General features: G+C 40.2%; 1 protein-coding gene across 12 annotated transcripts in view; it reads right to left on the bottom strand.

Annotated features, from left to right (window-relative positions):
- Positions 1–4958: 4958 nt before the first annotated feature.
- Positions 4959–22333, bottom strand: part of Znf148 (zinc finger protein 148) — a 122281-nt gene continuing 104906 nt past the window's right edge. For 6 of the 12 annotated variants that reach the window (XM_031363717.1, XM_031363714.1, XM_031363710.1 and 3 more), the window contains 2 exons: positions 12650–12768; positions 4959–12405 (listed from right to left, as the gene is read on the bottom strand). In XM_031363717.1, the coding sequence (XP_031219577.1) occupies positions 10807–12405; positions 12650–12768 (1718 nt within the window). In that variant the 3' untranslated portion in view covers positions 4959–10806. The remainder of the gene's footprint in view (positions 12406–12649; positions 12769–22333) is intronic. The other 6 variants (XM_031363718.1, XM_031363719.1, XM_031363720.1 and 3 more) reach the window with 2 other exon arrangements.

Below are 22333 nucleotides of genomic sequence, written 5' to 3'. Positions count from 1 at the left end.
CTGGCCTCAAACTCAGAAATCCGCCTGCCTCTGCCTCCCAAGTGCTGGGATCAAAGGCGTGTGCCACCTCTACCCAGCTCTAGTGCTTTTTCTTAATTCAACTCCCAAAAGTGCTTCTACCTGTTGAGGATCCCTTTCTCCAGCTGGCTTTGATAGGTAATAAAGAATTGTCGTACAGCCAATGGCTGGGCAGGGAGGTGGAGGCGGGACTTTTAGATTGCAGGGGCAAAGGACCTGGAAAGCAACCCCAGGGGCCACTCCCCTGCTTGGATCTGGGAAACCAAAGATAAAACAGAGATTTAGAAACTCTTAACTCGGGGATACCAGAGGGAAGTGTGTGCTAGCCCCAGGGGAGCTTTAGAAGTGTCCAACCATTGAGCTAGTTGGGCATATTAAAAATTAAGCTGCGTGTGTGTCTTTCATTCATGAATCCAAAGCTCTTAGGAGGGTGCATGCAACCTGCTGGGAGCCAAAGCAAATTAACCATTCACCTTGACAGTAGATAGCTAACCAGGCTAGGAAAACAAGCATGTTGGTGAGAAGTCATTGCAGCTTACGTGACCTCATCAGTTAAAGTGGGGCAGGCTCTTCTGAGGATCCACAGGACAGGGTGGAGAGGGGATTCTTAACATTGTAGGGAGAAAACAGCATGAAGAGTCATGAGCAAGCACTGGTATCATCAGGGAAGCAGAAGGTGGAGGTCTTCTTGGGGGAGGGTAGTACCAGGGAGCAGACAACTGCAGGACCAAGGTAAGGAGCACAGCTGGTCCAGACTGAGCTGAGAAACTTCGGAAAGGCTTCCACATGCATGGCACATCTAGAGCAAGGACCAGAGCCAATAAGTGTGGGTGTGAAGAAACTTGCAGGAACCCAGGGAAGCCTGGGTTGGCCTGGGTTATGGTTGTGGTAAAGGGAAGGAGGACTGCAAAGGAGTAAAGTAGCATCCCCAAGCCTGTCCCCACCGTGAGCTGACATTCTGACTGACTATAGGATACAGGGCAAGTTGAACCAAATCCCGTATGGAACAAAGTTGTTTTTCCTGAGGAGCCAGGGTTTTCGCTTCTTCCTTTGTCCCCTTGCATCTGGGAAAGGGCTGGGGCCACTGGATCGTGGATGGAGGCCTGGCCCTCCTACTCTCAAGTCTCTCTATTCTAATGACGTTCTGCTCAGCTGGAGCGTGGCTTGTCCTGGCCTAACACTTGGTCCCTCTTCATACCAAGGTTTGGGAAACAGGCCCAACACTTAATTCATCCTTATTTCCCCAGTAACCTTGGAATCTTTGTTTTCTCACTATGAAGTTCAGGCTGGCCTTGAACCCAAAACTGCTAGCTAGCAGCATCCTCCAGAATACTGGGATTACAGGTATATTCCACACCTAGCTGACCCTGGATTCTTGCATCTCCTTTGGAATCCTGTTTAGAAGCTCAAATTACGTGCTGAATTCAAGCATTTTCCTAGCTGATCACAGCCTCATTGAAATGTCACTTTGGATAAATTGGAACAGCACCTTGAATACCTTCTCTACCATGCAGAATGTGTGATCACCTCTTACTCATGGATGTTTATGGGAGGCAGCTTGATTGAGGCTGTGAACTAAACACCTTTGAGAAGCTTACAAATTAACCTATGGGTCCCTGATCTTCTCTCAGTGAAAGGTTAATATTTGCATTTGCCTGAACTATCATTATTTAAAAACACACAAATAACCTTAATGAGGCAGGGCATCCTATAGCTTACCTCAGCTCTTCGTGCCTGGGACATCACATATATGGCAGTGCCACAAGATGAAAGCAAAGGAGTAGCAAGGATGGGCGGAGGTTATGTGATGATGAAAGAATCAACCTAAAAATCAGAAAGAGGAAAAAAACCCACTTCCAAAAAGATGTATGTGAGAAATTTCAGATGCCCACTCCAATGGACTTATTCCTTTACTTTTATAGTGTTTCTGTTTGTTTCTTCTATGTTGCAATACAAAGAAGTATTCAGACTGCCTCCAAAGGGGAATGGAGGAATGGCTCAATGGTTAAAAGCACACTGCTCTTGGAGACTACTTTCATTCCTAGCATAAGGTTGGGGGGCTTGTACTGGGCACCTGTACTCATATGCACATAACCTAGCAAAACACACACACATACACACACACCATACTATGAACTATCTCCCCATCCTCACAATCATTTGCTCAGGTAGGGTCTTGCCTTTCTCACATGTAAACCTAATCTATTTACTGCTTTATAATTTACACATTTCTGCAATGGTGTGGAAGGAAGCCAATGGGGATCAGGAAAGTTAAGTGACATCAACAAGATCATTTAGCAAGATCAAGGACAACCTTTGACTCCAGGTCCCACCCCACTCCCTTTTTGCCCACACAGCCTGGATGGAGAACATGACCAAACCACCTCCCACTGTTTCAGCACAGTCAATGAGAAACGTGAGGCTGGCTCACTTAAAGCCATTGTCACTCACCAGCACTGTTCTTGCTGTTTTTAAGTCTTTCCTAAAGATTACACTTAGTGCTTAAGTTACAAACTCTTGTATTTCCCTCATTTTGAGCAACAACATCTGCTCTCAAACCAAGCGGGCCAGCTGAGTAAATACAGTTCTGACATGTGAAAGACCCCGAATTGCCTTCCCTGTTCACTGTTGTAATCTCTGCCTGTCATTTTTGTTCTGTGCTCCAGCAATTGTCCCAAGTCTCACTCTGTCACTGGCAGAAGCTGCGTCAGTGATGGTACTGCAGCTCCCACAAAGGGAAGTGACACCAGAGGTTTGGGTTTACAGTTGCTCCAAGACCTTGGATGAAATGGGGGTGCTGTAGGCACAGCTGCAGTCTGGAAGGAACCTACATCAGTGTGTGACATCAGAGCAGTCAACATGCTAACATGTATCCATGGAGGATGTGCCCACCAGCCTCGCCTCTGTAGCTGCCACCGGGAAAACATTTCCAGCACCAGCTTCCGCCTTCCTAGTATTAAGAGGTGATCCTCTGGATAGCTTCAACCCTGTGTGTAAATCTGTAGAGCATGGATTACCCAGGCCTGACAGGCCAGCACCTCCAGCAGACTTCCCCAGTTGCACACTCCAGGCTTTGAACACTACCCATAAATCTGACCGTTTCCATTGGGGGTAAGTTTTGACAGTGTTCTCTATTTCCTCGGTAATGGTCTTCACATACTTCTATTTTCTGGAGCTGGCTTATTAGACTGCACTTGTGTTAGGAAACCACACTGAAGCAGAGAGTAACCATGCTTTGCCACTTACCTATTCATTGAGGAATTCAACCTAAAGTGTGCAGCACAGTACCAACACATCTTTACACTCAGTGTTTGCCTCAACCATACGAAGTACAACACTGTAACCTGTAGCTGATACCACAACGCTTTCCGATTAAGATGCTAGGAGCCAAGCTGGCTCAATGGCTAAACGGCACTGGCTGCCCTTCCAGAGGATCCAGGTTTGATTCCTGGCACCCACACAGCAGCTCACAAGCCCCTGTAACTCCAGTTGCAGAGGATTGGCTGCCCTCTTCATCGCTTGCCAGCTTTCACTCACATGGTGCACAGACAAATATGCAGGCAAAACACATATATTAATCTTTCTTTTAAAAAAGGTACTGGCAACTTCAGCCATCTACTATTTGTACTTAGCATAGGGTCTGGTACGTAGGTGATCAGTGCTGAATGTAGGGTGAAGGTTCTGAGCCCCAGCCAATGAAGATCCAAGTCATCAGGAAACGCCGAGTCCTAACCCAGGGAATGCTCCCCCTAGGCTCCCTTCCCCACAGGCAGGAACATCTGTTTCAGCTTTAATACATAAGAAATTATGAACAGTAAGGTTACAGCTTTAAAAGCTCATCTGTGTGAGTAAACAGGCAAAGGTTCAAAGGTTCAAATTTTGCAAGTTTTATCCTGCCTTTTTCCCAGCACTTGAAAATGCCACTCTTACTGTCATTTTTTTTTTTTCCATCCCAGTCCTTACACAGGCATGTGTATATATACCTAAGTCTATGGACAAAAGGTTTTGTCCTGATTGCCCATTCTATCTTAAAATGACCAGGTTGGGGTGGGGGAGACTCCCATTTTCACTTCACTTCACTTTGGCCTCTGGACTCTTGATCCAGGAAGTGGATATTGTTTATCCTAATATCCATCAGATTCAGCAAATAAGGGGACTGAACAGATGGGAAGTGTAGTCTATCCAGGCACTGACCAGAAAAATCGTTTTGTGAGCGGTAAATTGTCAAGTAAGACTCAGTGACAACACATTAATTCAAGTGACTTCAATTTTATTTTTTCATAGAATCTTCAGAAGGTGGGAGAAGTGTCAGGTAGAATATCTCCCCATCCCTCTCCCCACCAAGCCAAATCACTCAAGAACCGGGATCTTGGAAATGAATAGTAGACCATCAGTGGTACCATTACGTACAGTTGGTTACAGCACCGTGCCAATAAGCCAGGGTCTAAGCACTGACTTCTGCAAGGGCCAGTTTAATTGACATTTGTCCCAAGAACGGAGGCAGCACTCTTAGCTGCAAACTGCTTTTTTACAATGCATCCCACTGTCAGAAGACAAGGTCCTGGCAAGGTGGCTGGTGGATGAAAACAGGTCTATCTACACTAATGGAGGGGGGGAAAACCAAACAAACCATGTATGCTACTGATGAAAGGTTAATGGAGTCTTATCTGTAAAGGAAAAGCCGTATATATTCTTAGCCCTATACTTCAACACGGTTCAAGTCTGAAATAGTTAATGACGGTTAACAGCTGACTTCATCTTAGAACTAGTAACATATCACAGCACTCTACAGTCAAGGCCCTGATATTCACTCAATCTATGGAACTGTTAATTCCACATGGACATCCTTTCCTCTAGAATAACTATGTACCACATTTTTTTTTTGCATATTTACCAGTAGTTATTTGGTTCGAAGTACTGTGAAAAATTCAGCTAGAAAATTATTCATAAAACTTGTATTCTGTATTTTATTTTCAAACAGCCAAGTGTCCACATTTAAAATGCAGAATTTGCAAATATAAGTTAATCTAATAATTCAATTTAAAATAAAGTAAAACAACTTCCTTTAGTATCACAATACACAAAACAGTATTATAAACTCCAAGAGGCGAGGCGAACTGTGGCGACTGTGGGGAAAGCTATGAACTCATTAAACCTTGTAATGTCAGTTCATGTCTCGGGAGCAGGGATGAAGCAAGCCACCAGTGCACTTGAATGGCTCAGTGACTCACTCATGGTATAAAATGGGGGCTCAAGCAAGATGGTTTGTTTCTTTTTTAAACAATGATGATAAAAAAATCCTTCAACAGAAAAATCCTCCCAATTGTTCAAAAACAATTATCCATGGAGGACAACTATTATTTTTAAAATATCTTGGCTAAATTTCAATCATTAGGCTGCTGACTGCAGTGTAAAAGTTTGTATTTAAAAATATCACAAATATAGTATTTAACAGTGAAAATTTCAATGTGGTTAAGTTTCACTGCAAAGCAATTTCACCTGAGTAGACTTCTGAAATTTAGTGCTCATATTTGAAGGGAAGGGAAGGAAGGAAGCTCCACTTGGTGTCTGATATTGAGTTTGCACCTGATTCTCCCACTGACCCCTAGGGGTGCAGGAACCATCTGCTGTGGCCTTCCCAAGAAAAGACACCCCCTTTCCCACGTAAATTTACTCTGGCATCTTAGGAATTCTCAGTATCCATCAAATATTTCCATGTAGTTACCCATTCAAGCATAGCAACCCAATTCATTCAGTTCTATACAACAGCCTCTACATTATATACATGTTTAATTAGCAATAGGAAGTAGAAAATAAAAGTTTACAGCGATTGAGGGGGCCAAGACCAGGACAGGAAAAGCAATACTGTATAACCAGAATATCCTAGCAGCCTACCACTTTCAACAACAAGGTTTTCTTTTATTGGTTGGAATACAAAGAAGGCATAAGGGATTCCAGGAAAATAACACTATGTCTCAGAAAATCCAACGTGCTCCACCACCAGGATTTCCATCACACATTTAATTTCTTCTGTACAATTTTTATAAATGTGTTTTTCTTTTCAAAGTCATCAGATTTCCAGGTGAAACTCAGCACTACACAGTATGCCCTTGAAGCAATGAGGTTAACCTGCTTTATTTGGGTACCAAGGTCCCTTCCAGACAGCATTAAAATAAAGACAAGTAAGACTAGACAGATAAAATCCAGTATAATTCAAACCCGACAATGAAAAATTTCCCCCATATTGTTGCAAAATTCTTTCTACTGAAATGCTTTGCTACAATAATAAAAAGCATACATTACATAGAAAAGGTACCAGTGTGCTAAAAAGTGACAGGAGTAGGCTAGCAAATCCTTCAAAGCACATTATATAAATGACTAGCATTAAAAACATTTTCCCTATAAAATGTAGGTCATAATCATTTATAAATTGACGGCTTCGTTTCTAAAGCAGTGATGGGTGTTCAGAGAGCTGCTCTGTACAATGCAGTATCTACTCACTTCAAGCTATAAGCTTGTCTCTCTTTGTATTGAAGTTGAGTAAATTCATCTGGTCAGCTGAGAAATCAAGCTTGAAAAATAAGTATCTAAAAATCAAAGTAGAAAGTTTAGAATCATTGAAATGTAGCTATGAAATATGAAGAAACCTATCTACTTCACAACTGAACTGAAGTTACCTCAACACTCACGGGCTTGAATCTAGAACAGAAACACATATTAAAACCCAGAGCAAACCACAGAGTTAGGTAGCCATACAGAAGCAGGAAAACGAAACAAAACAAAACACATCCCTTCCTTCAGTGTGATGGGCACTAAGTTCTGCGGTCTTCCTCCATCTTTGCACAAGAGTGGTAAGGCCATTCAATGCTTAGTGAGAGTGAGCACAGACGAAGCCAGATCTAGCCTGTCTCCCCTGCAACGTCAATTATGCTGTGTAAACAGTGTTACGTTCCAACAGGAGGAACAATGGAATTTGCTTATAAAAACTGATTAAAGGTAATCATTATTAAGTGAAATAATGATAACTAATAACTCTGAAATGTATCTCTAGAACGTTCCTGATGCTACTTGTAAAGTTAGCACTGCTATGTATTATTGCTTACATACAGTACAACATCACACGCCTTCTAACATAAAGCGGTACTGTGACTGGTTTGTACATATTTACAGAGTCTTAAAAACAAGCTGTAAAAACATTACATACTTTCAGACAATACAAATTAGCACATTGGTACTCACTTCAAACAAATGGAATGCATAACATTAATAAACATCATAAAGGAAGACTCACATCAAGTCCTTGATTGTCAAGACACGTTTATATATAAACTCTAACTGTGCAGAATCAAAGGTTCAATCATAAGTAGGTGCATCCTTACTCGATGAACCCTATTTACAGCATGGTATTGCATAAAAAAATAAAATAATGTTTACAGGGTTTTACTTTTTTTATCCATTGGATTAAAGAAAGCAACAAACACAACAAGAAATGTTTGTCTGCTTTAGTCTGTTTCCTACCAAAGTTTAAGTGGAAAAAGGAAACACACGCTTTTTATTTGCAGAATATAGCAAAAACAACTGGAAAATTATTTCCCTGAAATAAAGCAATTTGAAACGGAAAAGGTTTAAATTAAATTGCAGACTCAAATAGATTCTCATTGATTATAATAGTGCTTCTTCAAGTAAGTACACTGACAAAAGATGAACTCTAGCTTAGGCTCTAGGGAGCTCCGTCTGCAGCATGCCTCCTCAAGGGGTTCCCGGCCTCTTTTTTTTTTTTTTTTTTAAACAGCCCTTTAAAAGCCCAAATTAATAAAAATCAAAGAAGTGGCAAAATATCTAACCTTGCTGGCACTTTGCAAGTGTCCCTCACCTGTGGGAATGAAAGCTTGCCCTGAGCACAAGGCCTCTTCTACCTCTCAAGAGATAAAAATGACCCATTGCTGGCACCCTGAGTCAGAGCTAAGATGGTGGATTCCTACCTGACTAGGTAGCATATGCACACTGTAGATCCATAAAAATAAAAAAACCATAGGAGCTACTCAGCTTTTCCAAACCCAATGAAATACATGTGCAGTTAAGACCTGAAGCTCAAATGGCAACAAAGCTTTCAGATGCTGGAGAGCTCCTGCCTTGTCTAGTGGGCCCAGACTAAAGGCTAATGGTGAGCAGAAGCTGAGGGGTGTGAGAAGTGTGAACTGACAGGGTATCTCATATCCTCCAGGGATCTGTCCAGAGCAGCATACAGGCCACTCTCTTTTTCTAATGCCCGGGCAGGAAAGCTTTCTAAACCAACACTGGGAAACCCAGCCTGTTGAGATGTTTCTCGGAAGATGAAGATACAAGCTGAGCCTGGCAGGCATCTGGAATTTCACAGTAAGTGATGACTAGACTTAACTGGTAAGTCAGTAAGTTACGCTGGCTATCAGTTATCTCAAATGCTTAGAACCTGGTAGAAAGGTCTGCCGTTGTGTGGATTTAAAGAAATGTGGTTAAGACAGGAATGCAACACCTGAAATTCTGTTTACAGAACTTCCATTTTCAAAGGCTCTTTCTTCCTAAGCTGACCTGAACTGCTCAGCAACCGTCACATTCTTAAAACTGTGCTGGTGATGTTAAAAACAGACTCTTACACTGTACAAGAAATGCATCAAGTGCTCAGTGGAACCACACTGTGTATTTAATCAGGCTCAACTTAGGAAATAAATGTCTGCTCTTATCAAACGTACTATGAGAAAAATACAAGCACCCATCTAGGGTGCACACGGTCCCATCACACCTCATCTGATGAAGCGTTCCTGTGGTCATGTGATGTGACAGACACACATCAGTCTTCAGATCAATAATGGCAGAACTTAAAATATTTACTTCAAAGAAGTCTAAAGTTCTTGAAGATCTGACAGCAAAGCTGTCAAATGGGAAAACTATGATTTCAAGCAAAGTTTCATAACAAAGTGTAGAGGAAACCACATTAAACATAACTTATATTCCTTGTCATAAAAATACCAACATTTTAAAAATTAAATGAGTGTAAATGAGGGATACTGGGGGAGGATATTTCTTTGTTCCCTTCTTTATGAGAACAGTCTTGGGATAACATTAAATAAAAGAAAAATAATTTAAATGGATAAAATACTCAACACTGAAACAAAGCACGCAGATCTACAGGGTCAACAGCAAAGTCAAAATGGAAGTTAACAAAGCGTCATCTCCCAAGGGTATTGGTTTCAGATCACCACTAATGCATTGTGATAAAGATGGCGGAAATGGAAAGTACAAAACCCAAAAAAAGTGGAACAAATAAAAGAGATGTAGAGCCGATGTAACGAATGTTAGTCTCCAAAAATTAAAACTGTCCAATGTGTAACTCAAACCATCATTCTTCATAAGTGTGTATATATATATATATAAAAGCACTATTTATTGTAACATGCTGTATTATTTTAAGACAAAGTATACATATATAAAAAAAAACATTCGTGGTATAAGGATAAAGTCTGTAGTTTATTTAGATTTTGAAATGCAACAAAAAAATTTCCCATCACTCATCTAGCTGAAAAAGAAATTGCAGTTACTGGAATCAGTAAGCACTTCCGCTTTGTAAAACTGTTGTGAGCAGTATTCACTTAAATGTAACTTAAATAAGCAATTAAAATGCCCATTTCTTTAGTTTCTTGGGATACTGTTTAATTATCCAATCTCAAGAGTCCAGAAAGAGAAGAATTAAACCAGGTTTTACAGTCCAAAGATATCCCAACTTTCTTTTATTGCCAAAAAGCAAAATTGTCAATTACGAGATGATTATGACACAACCATATCAAACCTAAAAAATCTATGATTTTAACTTTGAGAAATCAAAAAATACCAGATTAATTCTAAGTGCTCTATGTCAACTGAAGTGTGTAAAATAAAATACATTTCAGCTTTAAAACGTGGAATATACATTTTGTGTAAGCATTATTTTCTTGGGAATGTAATCTACAGAATATTTATTTTTTTACTAAAACTTCAAACCTTGATACTTGCACATGAAAAATCATAAAAAATATCTAAGTTTACCTGTACAAAGAAACTGACACCAATATGCATACTTCCATAGAGAAGTGAATGCTTCAACAGTTGTGTGTTTTGGTAAAAGTTTTGAAAGTATGCATACTTTAAAAGTAATTAGGCTTTTAAATAGAGGAGTCTTAGACTATCAGATTTTTATTACTTTTTCTTCAAAAAAAAAAAAAAAACATGTCAATATAATGCAAAATGAAAACCAAGGGTATATGGCATATCATTTTTAAAGGTGGTTTCTTTTTATTCCCCCCTATAGGACAAACTACGTATTTAAGCCATAATCTCTTGACATTGAAACTTTAAGTTCACTGTCTGTGACGTATCCTCGGATTCCCTGCTGAAGTGCAATACTATGCTGAAAAACTCAGAAAACAGTATGAGGAAGTTTCACACAATTACTATGCTCCTAAGAATGTACAATGTTATCAGTTAGGAAACAATTGTGCGAAAGTCTTTTTTTCTTTTATCTTGGTGTGGGTGAATAGCAAGGTTCTGATCTAAAACAGGTAATGCATTGCTTCTCTAACGGTGACGACACGTAAGGCAGTTCAAGGAATGCGGACTAACCAAACAAAATGCAGTTATTGGATTATCTTGCTATTCTTATCAGCTTGCTAGGAACGCACTGCTCTCAGATCTGTACAGCACTCCATTTTACAGAGTAACCCCACTCTCGATTAATCTGTTCTAAAGTGCCAGTATTATTTACACTTTTTTTTTTTTTTAGCCAAAAGTCTGGCCAGTTGTGGCATCTGGTGAAGATGTCATCCCAGCTCTATTATCATTTACATTCACCAAGGGAAATTCTGAAAATTCAGCACTTGTCCCTGGTCCCCGAAGGTTCACCTGTCCATTGGCAGTGCTAAACTGAGTTGCTATCCCAGCTCTGGATCCATGATACGGAGCACGGAAGGGCTGTTCAAAGGAGCTCATTTGGTAAGCCTGGTGGACAGGCTGTGCCTCAGCTTTCTTCTGAGAAGTGACTTGATCCAAAAAGTCTGCTGTTGACGTGGCAGAGGCGTGGTTTGTCTCATCACCTGAAAAGGGAAATGGGTGCTGTGAGTCACCAACTATTAGTCCAAAGTGGGACTTATCTGGAGTTGTTCTTAGTGGAGAATTCATTCCTGATCGAAAGCTATTGATGGGCATGGCTGCATAGACTTGCTTGTCTATGGAAGAGAATGCTGGCGGATTTGGAAGGGTCTGGTTGTCAGTCACAAAGTTAAGGCTCGGGCTATTCAAATAGGCATCGTTTTGGCTAGTTCTGTCCAAAGCCTGCTGCAGAAACTTGGAGTATTCCTGCAACATGTTAGCTTTATCTGACGAGGATGCTTGGGAGCTTGATCCAACATTCTCTGACTGGGTGACTTCAGGTACATCGGAAGAATTAATTGATATGCTTGAAGTCACTTCGGTATCTGCAACGCTGAAGGAAATCTCATGCTGTCCATTAGCTTTGTGGGAATAATGATCCAGCAGAGTCTGCAGGACCTCATCTGGAATAACATTTTTGTCATGATTGCTCTTAATCTCCACATTCAGTGCCTGGGAATCCAGTATGGATGCTGTGGTGTTCTCATCAATGACGCTGGCCACGGCTGCTTGTGTCACAGAAGGCTGAGAAGCTATGGTGCCCACATTCAGTGCGTACTCCCTGCTGTTGTTACTTGCAGCTTGAAGATACCGCTTCTTCTTCAGAAACTGCATGGCATCGTCGTAATTAGTACTGCTGTGCACAGGTTTGCTGGGCCCCTCCTGCAAGTTATCCACTTGATCCATGTCAGCACTGCCTTCTGAGTCCAGTAATGCCTGCTTATCCACAAGCTCAAATGCGTACTTGGAAACTTTGCTGTCTTCATAAGTGGATAGGGGTGAAATGGTTTGACTTTGCTCCAGGGGCTGTTTCAGACTTCTCTTACTATTGATTTTTTTGAGAACCAACTTGGGTGGGTGTATTTCTCCAGATGCATCTTCTAAGTGGGACCCTCCCACTGAGGAATGAGGCATTTCAACAGCATACTCTGCCACCATGTACTCATCCTTTACTTTAGTGCTTGAGGAGTAGAGAGGCAGGTAATCGTTCTTGTCTTTCTTCAGGTCAGATTTGTCCAACACACTCTCTTTGTCCATCCCAGACGATTTCTTCTCAGTTTTTTGCCTTTTCTTTTTTGGCAGTGAATTATCTTTTGGTGATGTAGAAAAGCCAGAATCTTCCTCTGATGTCAGAAGGCCACCTTTGATGGCACATCTGTTTAGTTTTTTGTCGTGATTTTCATGGCACATACGTTTATGTTTCAATACACGATCTGTTCTGGAAAAATACTGTTGAAATCAGAAGTTGGAAGTGGTATTTTGTTGTTGTTTTTATGTTTGTTTGTTTTGGTCAACAAGGAAGAGAAGAAAAGAAACAAGATAATTAATAACAATATAAATAATTCCAAACCAATTCACTGATCAATATAATCAGAGCTTAAAATTTCAAATGGTTCTAGTAGTAAATGGTGCCTAACTTGTTAGTAATTCCACACTGCAGTTGAGGTAGGGGAATTCAAACCGGCTGACTTACCTGTAAGCAGTATTCACATTGGTAAGGCTTCTCTCCACTGTGAGTTCTTTTGTGCCTTTCCATGTGATATTTCTGTATGAATCTCATACCACATTCATCACAGCGAAATGGTTTTTCACCTAGTACATGATTTAAAAAATTTAAAACAAAACATTGTAAAATCATGGACTGCTTTGCCAAAAGAAATTCTTAACATAAACAAAAAGCCTGCTGTATACTAAAGGCTGAAAGAGTCATTGGTACATTGCTGCGATCTAACACAATTCTTGGGTACAGATTTTTTAAAAAGTAACATTTCACCTGGAGGTTTCAATTATTTTTTCATCACATGTGATGCACGCCACGACACACATACAGCGGTCAAAAGACAACTTGTGGGGACTTGGCTCTCTCCTTCTACCATGGAGGTCCCAGGGTGTGAACTGACACACTCCCAGTCATGACAGAAAACACCAAAATGGATTCAGCTACCTTGCTAGTTTGGGTATGACTATTTTATTCTTAGGTCTTTGCTTTTTTTTTTTCTTTTTAATTTTAAATTACTTCTACTTTTCTGTGCATTGGAGGTAGACATATGTGTGTCACTGCACGTGTAGAGGTGATAGGACAATCTGAGAGAATCAGTTTTCTCATTCCACCCTGTGGGTCTAGGTGTTGGATTTAAATCATCAGGATTGGTATGGCTCTTAATTCCTTCAAAAGCACTTGGGGGTTAAATGAAATCTAGATCCTAAGTATCTCTTAAAAGAGAATTTACTAACATAAAGTACTGGGACAAAGCTTCCTAGGTAGGGTTTGAGGTTGTGAAATCATTTGTGGTGTGTGCGCTCCATAGCACACACGCAGTCCTGAGTGAGATTCATACCCAGAACTGCAAAACAAAAGTAAGGGTTATTTCTTCTCTAAACCTAAAGCCAAGTTTCTTGTGTCATCTGTGGAAAGAATTAAACCATGTGCTGTCAACTGGACACATGACTGTTTTCATCCTTTTACTCCCTAGAGATTTTTTAACTGTGGGGAACATTACAAAGAGTTCAAATAGCTTGTACCGATAATAGAAGATGTCTGTGAACAGCAGAGCCAGAGTCATCCTGCTTTTCCCACCACACAGTAACAGTGTGTTTCTGACTACTGTTAAAAAGTGTTCTCCTTCCCAATAGCCTCCCGTGCATGTGTATGTATACAGGTGTATCTTTCTACTGTGTTAATGAAATGTTGGTTTGTAAATTCTTTTTTAGTTAACCCTTGCGTTTTCTTCTTGAGGTAAGGCCTCACTATATAGCCATGTGCCTGGGTCTTTCTGGCTTACTTTGTTTGTTTGTTTGTTTTTGTTTTCTGAGACAGGGTTTCTCTGTGTAGCCCTGGCTGTCCTGGAACTCACTCTGTAGACCAGGCTGGCCTCGAACTCAGAAATCCGCCTGCCTCTGCCTCCTAAGTGCTGGGACTAAAGGCGTGCGCCACAACCGCCAGCTCTGACTTACTTTTGCTAGCTATTTCCATATGTCATCTTAGAAAGCAGTAAAGTTGATGTCCCTGATGTGGGAACTTTAGTGTTTGTTACTGCTGAACAGAAGTAGAAATAAAATGACTAATACATCTTTTCTATGAAAATAAAACAATTTAATGAAATTTCTTTTGGAGAAAAACTTTTTAATGCTTTTCCCTTGGAGAGTATGAGAGTCTCTCTTAGAAAAAGAAACATATTTACATAAACTATTTAAATAATTTTAAGACTGGCATAAAATTCTAAATGAATAATAATAAGTTTGCGATTTTTTTTTTAAAAAAGTCATTCAGGAAAGCAAAATAACCTCAGTATGTTCCACAATGCTAAGTTTCTAGTGCCCAAGAGCTCTGGAGTTTCTTAGTTCTGACTGGGATGTTTAACCCTGGTCACTTGATACCGCAGGCCATCAGCAGCCTATGAGTAAGAATGTACGAATCCTCTAACAGATGGCCACATGCTACAGTTGGAGTGTACCCCACAAAAGCTCCTGTGTTGGGAGCTTGGTTCTCAATATAATGCTGGAAGGCAGGGAATCTTTAGGAAATGGAGCCTAGCATAAAGTGATTACATCATCAACAACAACACTCAAAAGGAACAAACTTACTGTTTGTAGACCCTACTATTGCTTCTTGCAAGGAAACTAAATGAATGCTCTGGCCTCTCATTTTACCTTCAGATCACTCCAATTCTGCCATGATGCTACAAGATAATGTGATATGGTGGGGGTCCTCACCAGAGGCCAAATTAATAAAGCTACATCACCTTCACTTTTAGCCTCCAAGTGTTGAGTAACAGAACTTGCTTTCTTTATAAAGTACATATGAGTATTGCAAGGACCTCTACTTCATCCATAATCTACTGCTCTATAGCTTGATATAATCTGACTTTTGACAGTCTGAACTAATTCTTCCTGTTTAAACTTTATTGTAAGTCAGATTTAACCACCACTCTATCAAAATGGTTCTTTTCTGATGCTTTTGTTGTTGAGACAGGGTCTTGATATGTATGCCAGGCTGGCTGGAAGCTTGTTTTTTAGCCCCACGCTGGTCTTAAATTCACCATCCTTCTGCCTCAACCTTCCTGGTACCAGGATCAAAGCAGGTACCATCACACCAGGCTCAGGATAGTTCTTGCAAATCACCATAAAGTTGTTAATTCAAACAACTCTCTCTTCAATTTCCTCCTCAGTGGCAGATCCTCCTCTTGCCACTTGGCAAGGCTAACCTGCTAACCCTCCTGTTCCCTCCTAACCCTCCTCCTGAATGCAAATGCCTCCATTCTGGAGACTGCCACTGAGCCTTCTGCCTTTCTCCTTTTATGTTACTTTCTTTGGCAAGATGGAAGCTCTCTATGGCCATGGCTTTAATTATACTGAAATTTGATCCCTAGACCCACAACTCCCCTTTGTCTACTCAACATATCTCTTTTGTTTTCATTTTAGATTTATTTTATGTGTATGAATATTTGCCTGTTTGTATATATGCTTACCACATGCAAGCCTAGTGCTGGATGAGGCCAGAAGTAGGTGTCAGATCTCCTAGAACTAAAGTTACAGGTGGTTGGGAGCCACAGTGTATATGCTGGGAATTGAACCTGGGTCCTCTGCAAAGGCAGCCAGTACTTTTTAACCACTGGATCATCTGTCCATTCCTAACATTTTTGATAATTAGGATCTCAAATACATAGCAGCTAACAGTAAACTGAAGATTGTTAACCACGGTGTAGATTAAAATGCTGCTACTTTCCCTACTGATCCCTCTAAATTTCCCACTGTCATCACTCTAGCTCAAAAAACATTTCCTGGGCTTTGGAAGGGGATGTAATGTCCTTCTAACTAGCTGTGTTGGTCACCTTTCTCTTGTTGCAACTAATAACTGAACTAGATAATTTAAAAGAAAGATTCACTTGGCTCACATTTTCACAGGTTCCAATGTGGCTGGCTCCATTGGCTTTGTATATATTATCATATAGGTAGAAAACAGGTCTAAGGCAGTGGTGGCAGCCATCAAAAAGGCTTAGTAGTAAAAGTGCATGTCATTTGTTCCCACTAGTTTTTATCACTTTGACATACCTCGATAACCTTAACTGGAGAACTGCTTCCATCAATTGGCCTGTGGGCAGGACATGTGAGTGATTGTCTTAACTGTCAATTGATGTGGGAGGGCCCAACCCTATTGTGAATGTACCATTTCTACACATGTGGGCCTGGATAGTGTAAGAAAGCAAGCCAAAATGGAAAACTGAGCAAAGAGCAGTGCTCCCCCATGGTTTGGCTTCTATCCTGGTTTTCTAAACCATAGGTTGTGACCTGGAAATGTAAACCAGTAAAACTCTTTCCTCCTTCAGCTGCTACAGAAACCTGACAAGTGGACCTCAATCTCTAGAACCTGGAGTGAAATCAGAGAACTGACTTTAGGTTTTGACTTCTGACCTCCATATGTGTGCATAGCACATGCATGCCCAAATCCACATCTCTGACTCTGTGTCTGTCTGTCTGTCTGTCTGTCTCTCTCTCTCTCTCTGTCTCTCTCTCTCTGTCTCTCTCTCTCTCTCTCTCTCTCTCTCTCTCACACACACACACACACACACACACACACTCGATAAATTAACTATTTTAAGGACTATTGAAACAGAACTGCTCATCTCATGATGGTCAGGAAGCAGAGAAAAACAGGAAAGAATGGAGAAGTTGTAGCCCTCCAGGGAACTACAACCCCCTGTGATCCCGCTTCCATACCTAGGCCCTACGTTAATTTTTCACTCTTTCCCAATAACATCATCATTATATGAGTCCATCAAAGGGTAACCCATTGACTGGGGTCCATCAGCTAAGGGCCAAGCCTTCTGAAAACATTTCAAAACCCTAACAGCAGTCATCCTGCCAGGATGCATTTTCCTCTTCTAACTCCACAGCAGAGCAAGAGAAACTCATTGCTTAAAAGTCTATCAGTGGTCCGAGACAGTGTAGCCCTGGCTGTCCTAGAACCACTCTGTAGATCAAGCTGGCCTTGAACTCAGAGAGATCTGTCTGCTCTGCCTCCTGAGTCTACCTGGCCTATGGTAGTGGTCTTCTAATGGTCTTAAAATAAAAGAAAATGTGAGTCTCTTTGACCTTTTTCTTTCTAGTTCAACTTCTCAACTCTAACCCTTCTCAGTTTCAAAAGCTGCCATGTCATGTGCATTCTTCTAGGGCAGACGGGTCTACAGAGAGAAAACCTGTCTCTGAAAAGAAAAAGTAGGGCTGGAGAGATGGCTCAGTGGTTAAGAGCACTGACTGCTCTTCCAGAAGTCCTGAGTTCAATTCCCAGCAACCACATGGTGGCTCACAGCCATCTGTAATGGGATCTGATGCCTTCTTCTGGTGTGTCTGAAGACAGCTATGGTGTACTCAGATAAAGAAAAATAAATCTTAAAGAAAAGAAAAAAGAAATGGGAAGGAAAAAAGTAACTTTAGGTAACTTCAGTGGGAAGCAATTTTCAAAACCTATCTTTCTGATATAGAACAGTTTTCTTTGCCTAAAATGAAAAGGCATAAGAACTAAAACACTGTGTATGTTTGCTTGCTTGCTTGCTTCCTTCCTTCCTTCCTTCTTTCCTTCCTTCCTCCCTTCCTTCATCCATCCATTCTAAGCTGTAGGCTAGATCCAGGCATGGTGGGACACTTAGAGCATTCAGGAGGCTAAGGCTAGAAAACTAAGTTCAAGGCAAACACAGGGTACAGAGAAAGATATCGTCTATTCATGAAGGGATATATGAATGAATGAAATGAAGGATTTCATCCCGACTTCCTCTCACAAAGCTGTGGAAAGATGTACTTATAAGACTGTCTATGTAGTCTAGTGCTAGACTCCTGAGAATATAGCAGTTAATACGGAACTGCTTCCCAGCTTCTAATGATTCATGTTTAGACTTCTCCTTTATTTCCCCAACAATACTAGAAAATTAATCGCTTAAATAAGAGAAAAATCCCAAGAAAACCCTAACCATAATTTCAAGTAACTGAGAGTTGGTCTAGGACAGTGGATCTCACCCATCCCAATGCTGTGACCCTTTAACACAGCCCCTCATTTTGTGGTGCCCCTAACCATAACATTATTTTGTTGCTATTCATAACTGTCATTTTGCTTTTATTAATCATAATGATAAATATCTGGTATATGACCCTTACAAGGGTCATGACCCTCAGGTTGGGAATCACTCGTCTAGAAGCTAGGTATGAAAACTGGTAAACAGAGCAACCTGCTAAGCAACATGAACACAGCCATTGCTACCCATTTCTCTCTCTTTTGAGTGAAGCCTAGCTATACTGTGTAGTCTGGCCTCAAACTATCAGCCTTCAGAGTGTTGGATTATAAGTGTGCGCCACCAAACAAGCTTAACATTTCATTTTTTAAACCAGCCAAGCTGTACAGTCGGTGTACACATGGGTACAAGCACCTTGGCCTATTAATACTAAGTAATTAACATCCCCAAAACATCTAGCAGATCTAACTTTAGGCATAATATTAATTAATGGCAAATGCCATCTAATGAGACATTATTAAGAATTAGTAAAATGTTTCCTAACAAGAAATAAATCCCCTCACCAGACTGTTTTTCTCCTCTTCATATAACATTGTATATAGACATCTCAGCCTTCTTGGTGAATTATTAATTATACTAAACATAATATATAAATATGTACTAAATATAATCTCTTAATTAATTATAAGTATCAAGGGATTAAAAACCAATCCTCAAAAGCAAACTTTATCACTGAACTTTTTCCTAATCAGGGTCTTAATTAGGGGCCTTACACTCTCTGATGATTCCCTGTCACCTAATGTCTTATTATTTTGTTATAATAAAAAGACTTGCCTAGTCCTATTAACTGTACTTTGCATTGCATTTCACATACACCATTTTTTTTTGTTTTTTTGTTTTTTTACACACACCCAAAAAAGTGTTTATTTCAGAGAAGTAAAAACATATGATAAACAGTAAGGCTTGAGAAGTGTTCGAGAGACAAGGACGGAGAAAGGATGGCTAACGATAGCACAGTGGGAGAACTGTAGTTCAAATCAATATTTTTGTCCCACAAAGAAAAAGATAAACGTATCAGGGAATGAATGTGCAGACTGCCCTGATCCCATCTCTGTGCACTGTATACAGGCACTGAAGCACCATTCTGTCCCCCATAAAAATATACGCACTTCATGTATACCAATCACAAGTAAAATTTAAATCAATAAATACAACCTGCGGGGGACTCTGGCAAAACAGAGCATTCAAGATAAATATTCGTAAGTATACATATATTTATTTGTATGTAAAATCTAGGCAGCGCAGATCAAAAAAAGATACTTTTGAATTGCCTAGATTCACTTAGTGTGACCATCTCTAGCTGCAACCATTTACTCACAGACGAAACACTTTGTTGTTTATAGCTGAAAGGAAGTCCACTGTGTCTATTTACCACACTCTTTACTCTTCTTGCTAGTTTCATAATTTAGCTGTAAATTGCATTCTATTTAGTTACGACTTTGATATACTGAGTAAGAACGGAGAGAGTGGACATCCTTGACTTGTTCCAGAGTTTGGAGAAAACGTTGTTTCCTCTCATTTACTACTATAATGCTGGCTATAGTCTACAAAATACACTGTTTACTCTGTTGAAGTTCATTTGGTGTCTTCCTAATTAAGGCACACACACTGCATTTGAGAATACAGCTTAAATGCTTTATGTTGACCACAGAGAAGAATCCACATACTCTGATGCAGAATTAGCCACTCGTAAGCCATCTATCTCTTCTCTGTATTGGGCTGTCAAACAGCTAAAACAAAACAAACAAACAAAAAAAACCCCAAGCACTACAGGTCCTATGGCCAAGAAGTCATCTCCTTCCTACATATACAGTGTTTTTTTGTTTGTTTTGTTTTAAAACTACAGTGGAAAGAGGGCTGGGTGGTAAAGGTGCTTGCTGCACAAGCCTGGTGTCTCAGGGAACCTGAGTTTAATCCATGGGATCTACATGAGTGGAAATTGGCTCTCACAAGGTGACTTCTGACTCCACATATGCTGTGTGTGAACACCTTGTTCTCTTTCCATTTTGTAGGTCTCAGGGATCTAACTCAGGAAAGCAGGCTTGGTGACAAGCACCTTTACCTTCTGAGCCATCCTACACCTACATTTTCCTGTAATGTTTTCCTGGTTTTTAATGCCTTTTTTTTTAACAGCTTTTTAAAAGCTGTAATGTTTTCCTGTTTTTTTTAATGCTTGTGTTAAATCTATAGAAATAATATACAAATTTGCACCCTTGGCTACGCACTAATACTGATAGTGTACAGAGTCTTGGCTTATGACAGAATGTGTCTTTTTTGACAAATGATTACTACATACTTGAAAAGAATGTGGTGCAGTAAGTTTTGGACGCATGGGCTCTGACATGCCCAAAGCATGGTCCAGATCTGCATACATCCCAGAACTGTTATGGGTGTGGCCCAAGACATTTGTAGATGATACATTACATATCTCAAGTCAATGGGCTGAGCAGACCAGGTCCCTGGGGTCATGATTAGCTGATTAAAAAAATAATCTGCTGGACAACTTGCTTACACTTTCCTTTCAATGTTGCCTCATCTTATATACACATTTCAAAACATCCAGTCTTCTGATGTTACTAAGCCTTGTTATCATGGTGACATGTTTTCCTTCTTTTCTGTTTGCTGCCTGAAAACTCTTCTTTGGCTATGTTTACTGTGGCCATAACTGTCTACAATGTATGCTTTTCTAATGTTTTTGTGTTTCTTCTTACTGATCCTTACACATCAAATATGTCTCTTGATCTTTGTCTTGGTATAGCCTGACTCTATTCTGGAGTATTTAAGCTATTTTCATTAGGACACCTTCTCAATTCTTTTGGATTAAACATAATCTACACTACTTACTTATTTGGTATTAGATCACGTGATTTGGGGTTAATTACGTACAGGCTGAGTACCTCTAGCCTAGAATTTCAAAATCTGAAATACTCCAAAATCCAAAACTTTCTGAGTGCCAAAGTGAAACAAGAAGCAGTTCCACACGCAACCTCTCATGGTATGTATGCTACACCACAGTACAGCCATATTAAGTCTTATCACATTACCCTTTAGGCTATGTGTGCCACAGCAATGAAGTTCATGTTATACTTGGATCCAACCCTAAGGTATCTTATGCAAAAGCAAGTATTACAAAATCTAAACCATTTCAATTTTAAACACTTTGGGTCTCAAGCATTTAGGGTAAAGGACACTCAAACTGTATCCCTTAGCAATTTTTTGCCTTTCATGTTTGATTATATTAACTGTAACTTGCTTTACAATTCTCCTCCTCCTCCTCTTCTTCCCATTTTGCTTTGTTTTTTGACACAAAGTCCACAAAGTTCTTGCTGTCCTATAACTTGTTCTGTAGGCCAGGCTGGCCTCGAACTCATACAGATCTGCCTTAGCCCTGCCACTCTTCTGTCTTTCTCTGCCTTTCCATGTTTTCCTTTTCTCTTCATCATTGCATGTATGATGGATACGTAGAAGGTGTACATATAAGGGTCAAAGGACAACTTTAAGGAGTTGTTTCTCTCTTCCCACTGTGTTAGGTCAGGATCTTTCTCATTCTGTTGCTGTGCTATGTACTCCAGGCTAGCAAACCCATGACCTCTCCTATCTCCACCTCCTGTCTTACTATAGAAATGCTGGGATTGTTGATGCATACCACCACATCTGGCTATTTCACAGTTCTAGAGGTAGAACTCGGCCCTCAGGGTTCTGATGAGACAGGAACTTTTACTGCTGAGCCATGTTGCTGGTCCCACTTACTTGTTTTCATATGGGATCATTTTTCTTCCATCTAAGGAAATGTTTATAGTTCTTACATTTGTAGGACCACTGATAATAGTGTTTTTGTTTCCTGTTCATCTGAATACAGTTTTACCTGGATACAGAATTCTACACTGATTTAAAAATGGATCTATAGAGATGCCATATAATATCTGATGACTTTATTATTTTTACTGAAAAAAAAATGAGCTAGGGCCTGGGATATAGCTCAATTGGTAGAGTGTTTGCCTAGCACACAGAAAGCAGGGAGTTTGATCACCAATACCATATACATTGAGCATGGTGGTATACACTTGTAACCTCAGCATTGGGGAGGTATAAAG

The sequence above is a fragment of the Mastomys coucha genome, unplaced genomic scaffold (assembly GCF_008632895.1).
Source record: "Mastomys coucha isolate ucsf_1 unplaced genomic scaffold, UCSF_Mcou_1 pScaffold12, whole genome shotgun sequence".
Lineage (NCBI taxonomy): Eukaryota > Metazoa > Chordata > Mammalia > Rodentia > Muridae > Mastomys > Mastomys coucha.
This window is presented reverse-complemented; position numbering and strand designations above follow the sequence as displayed.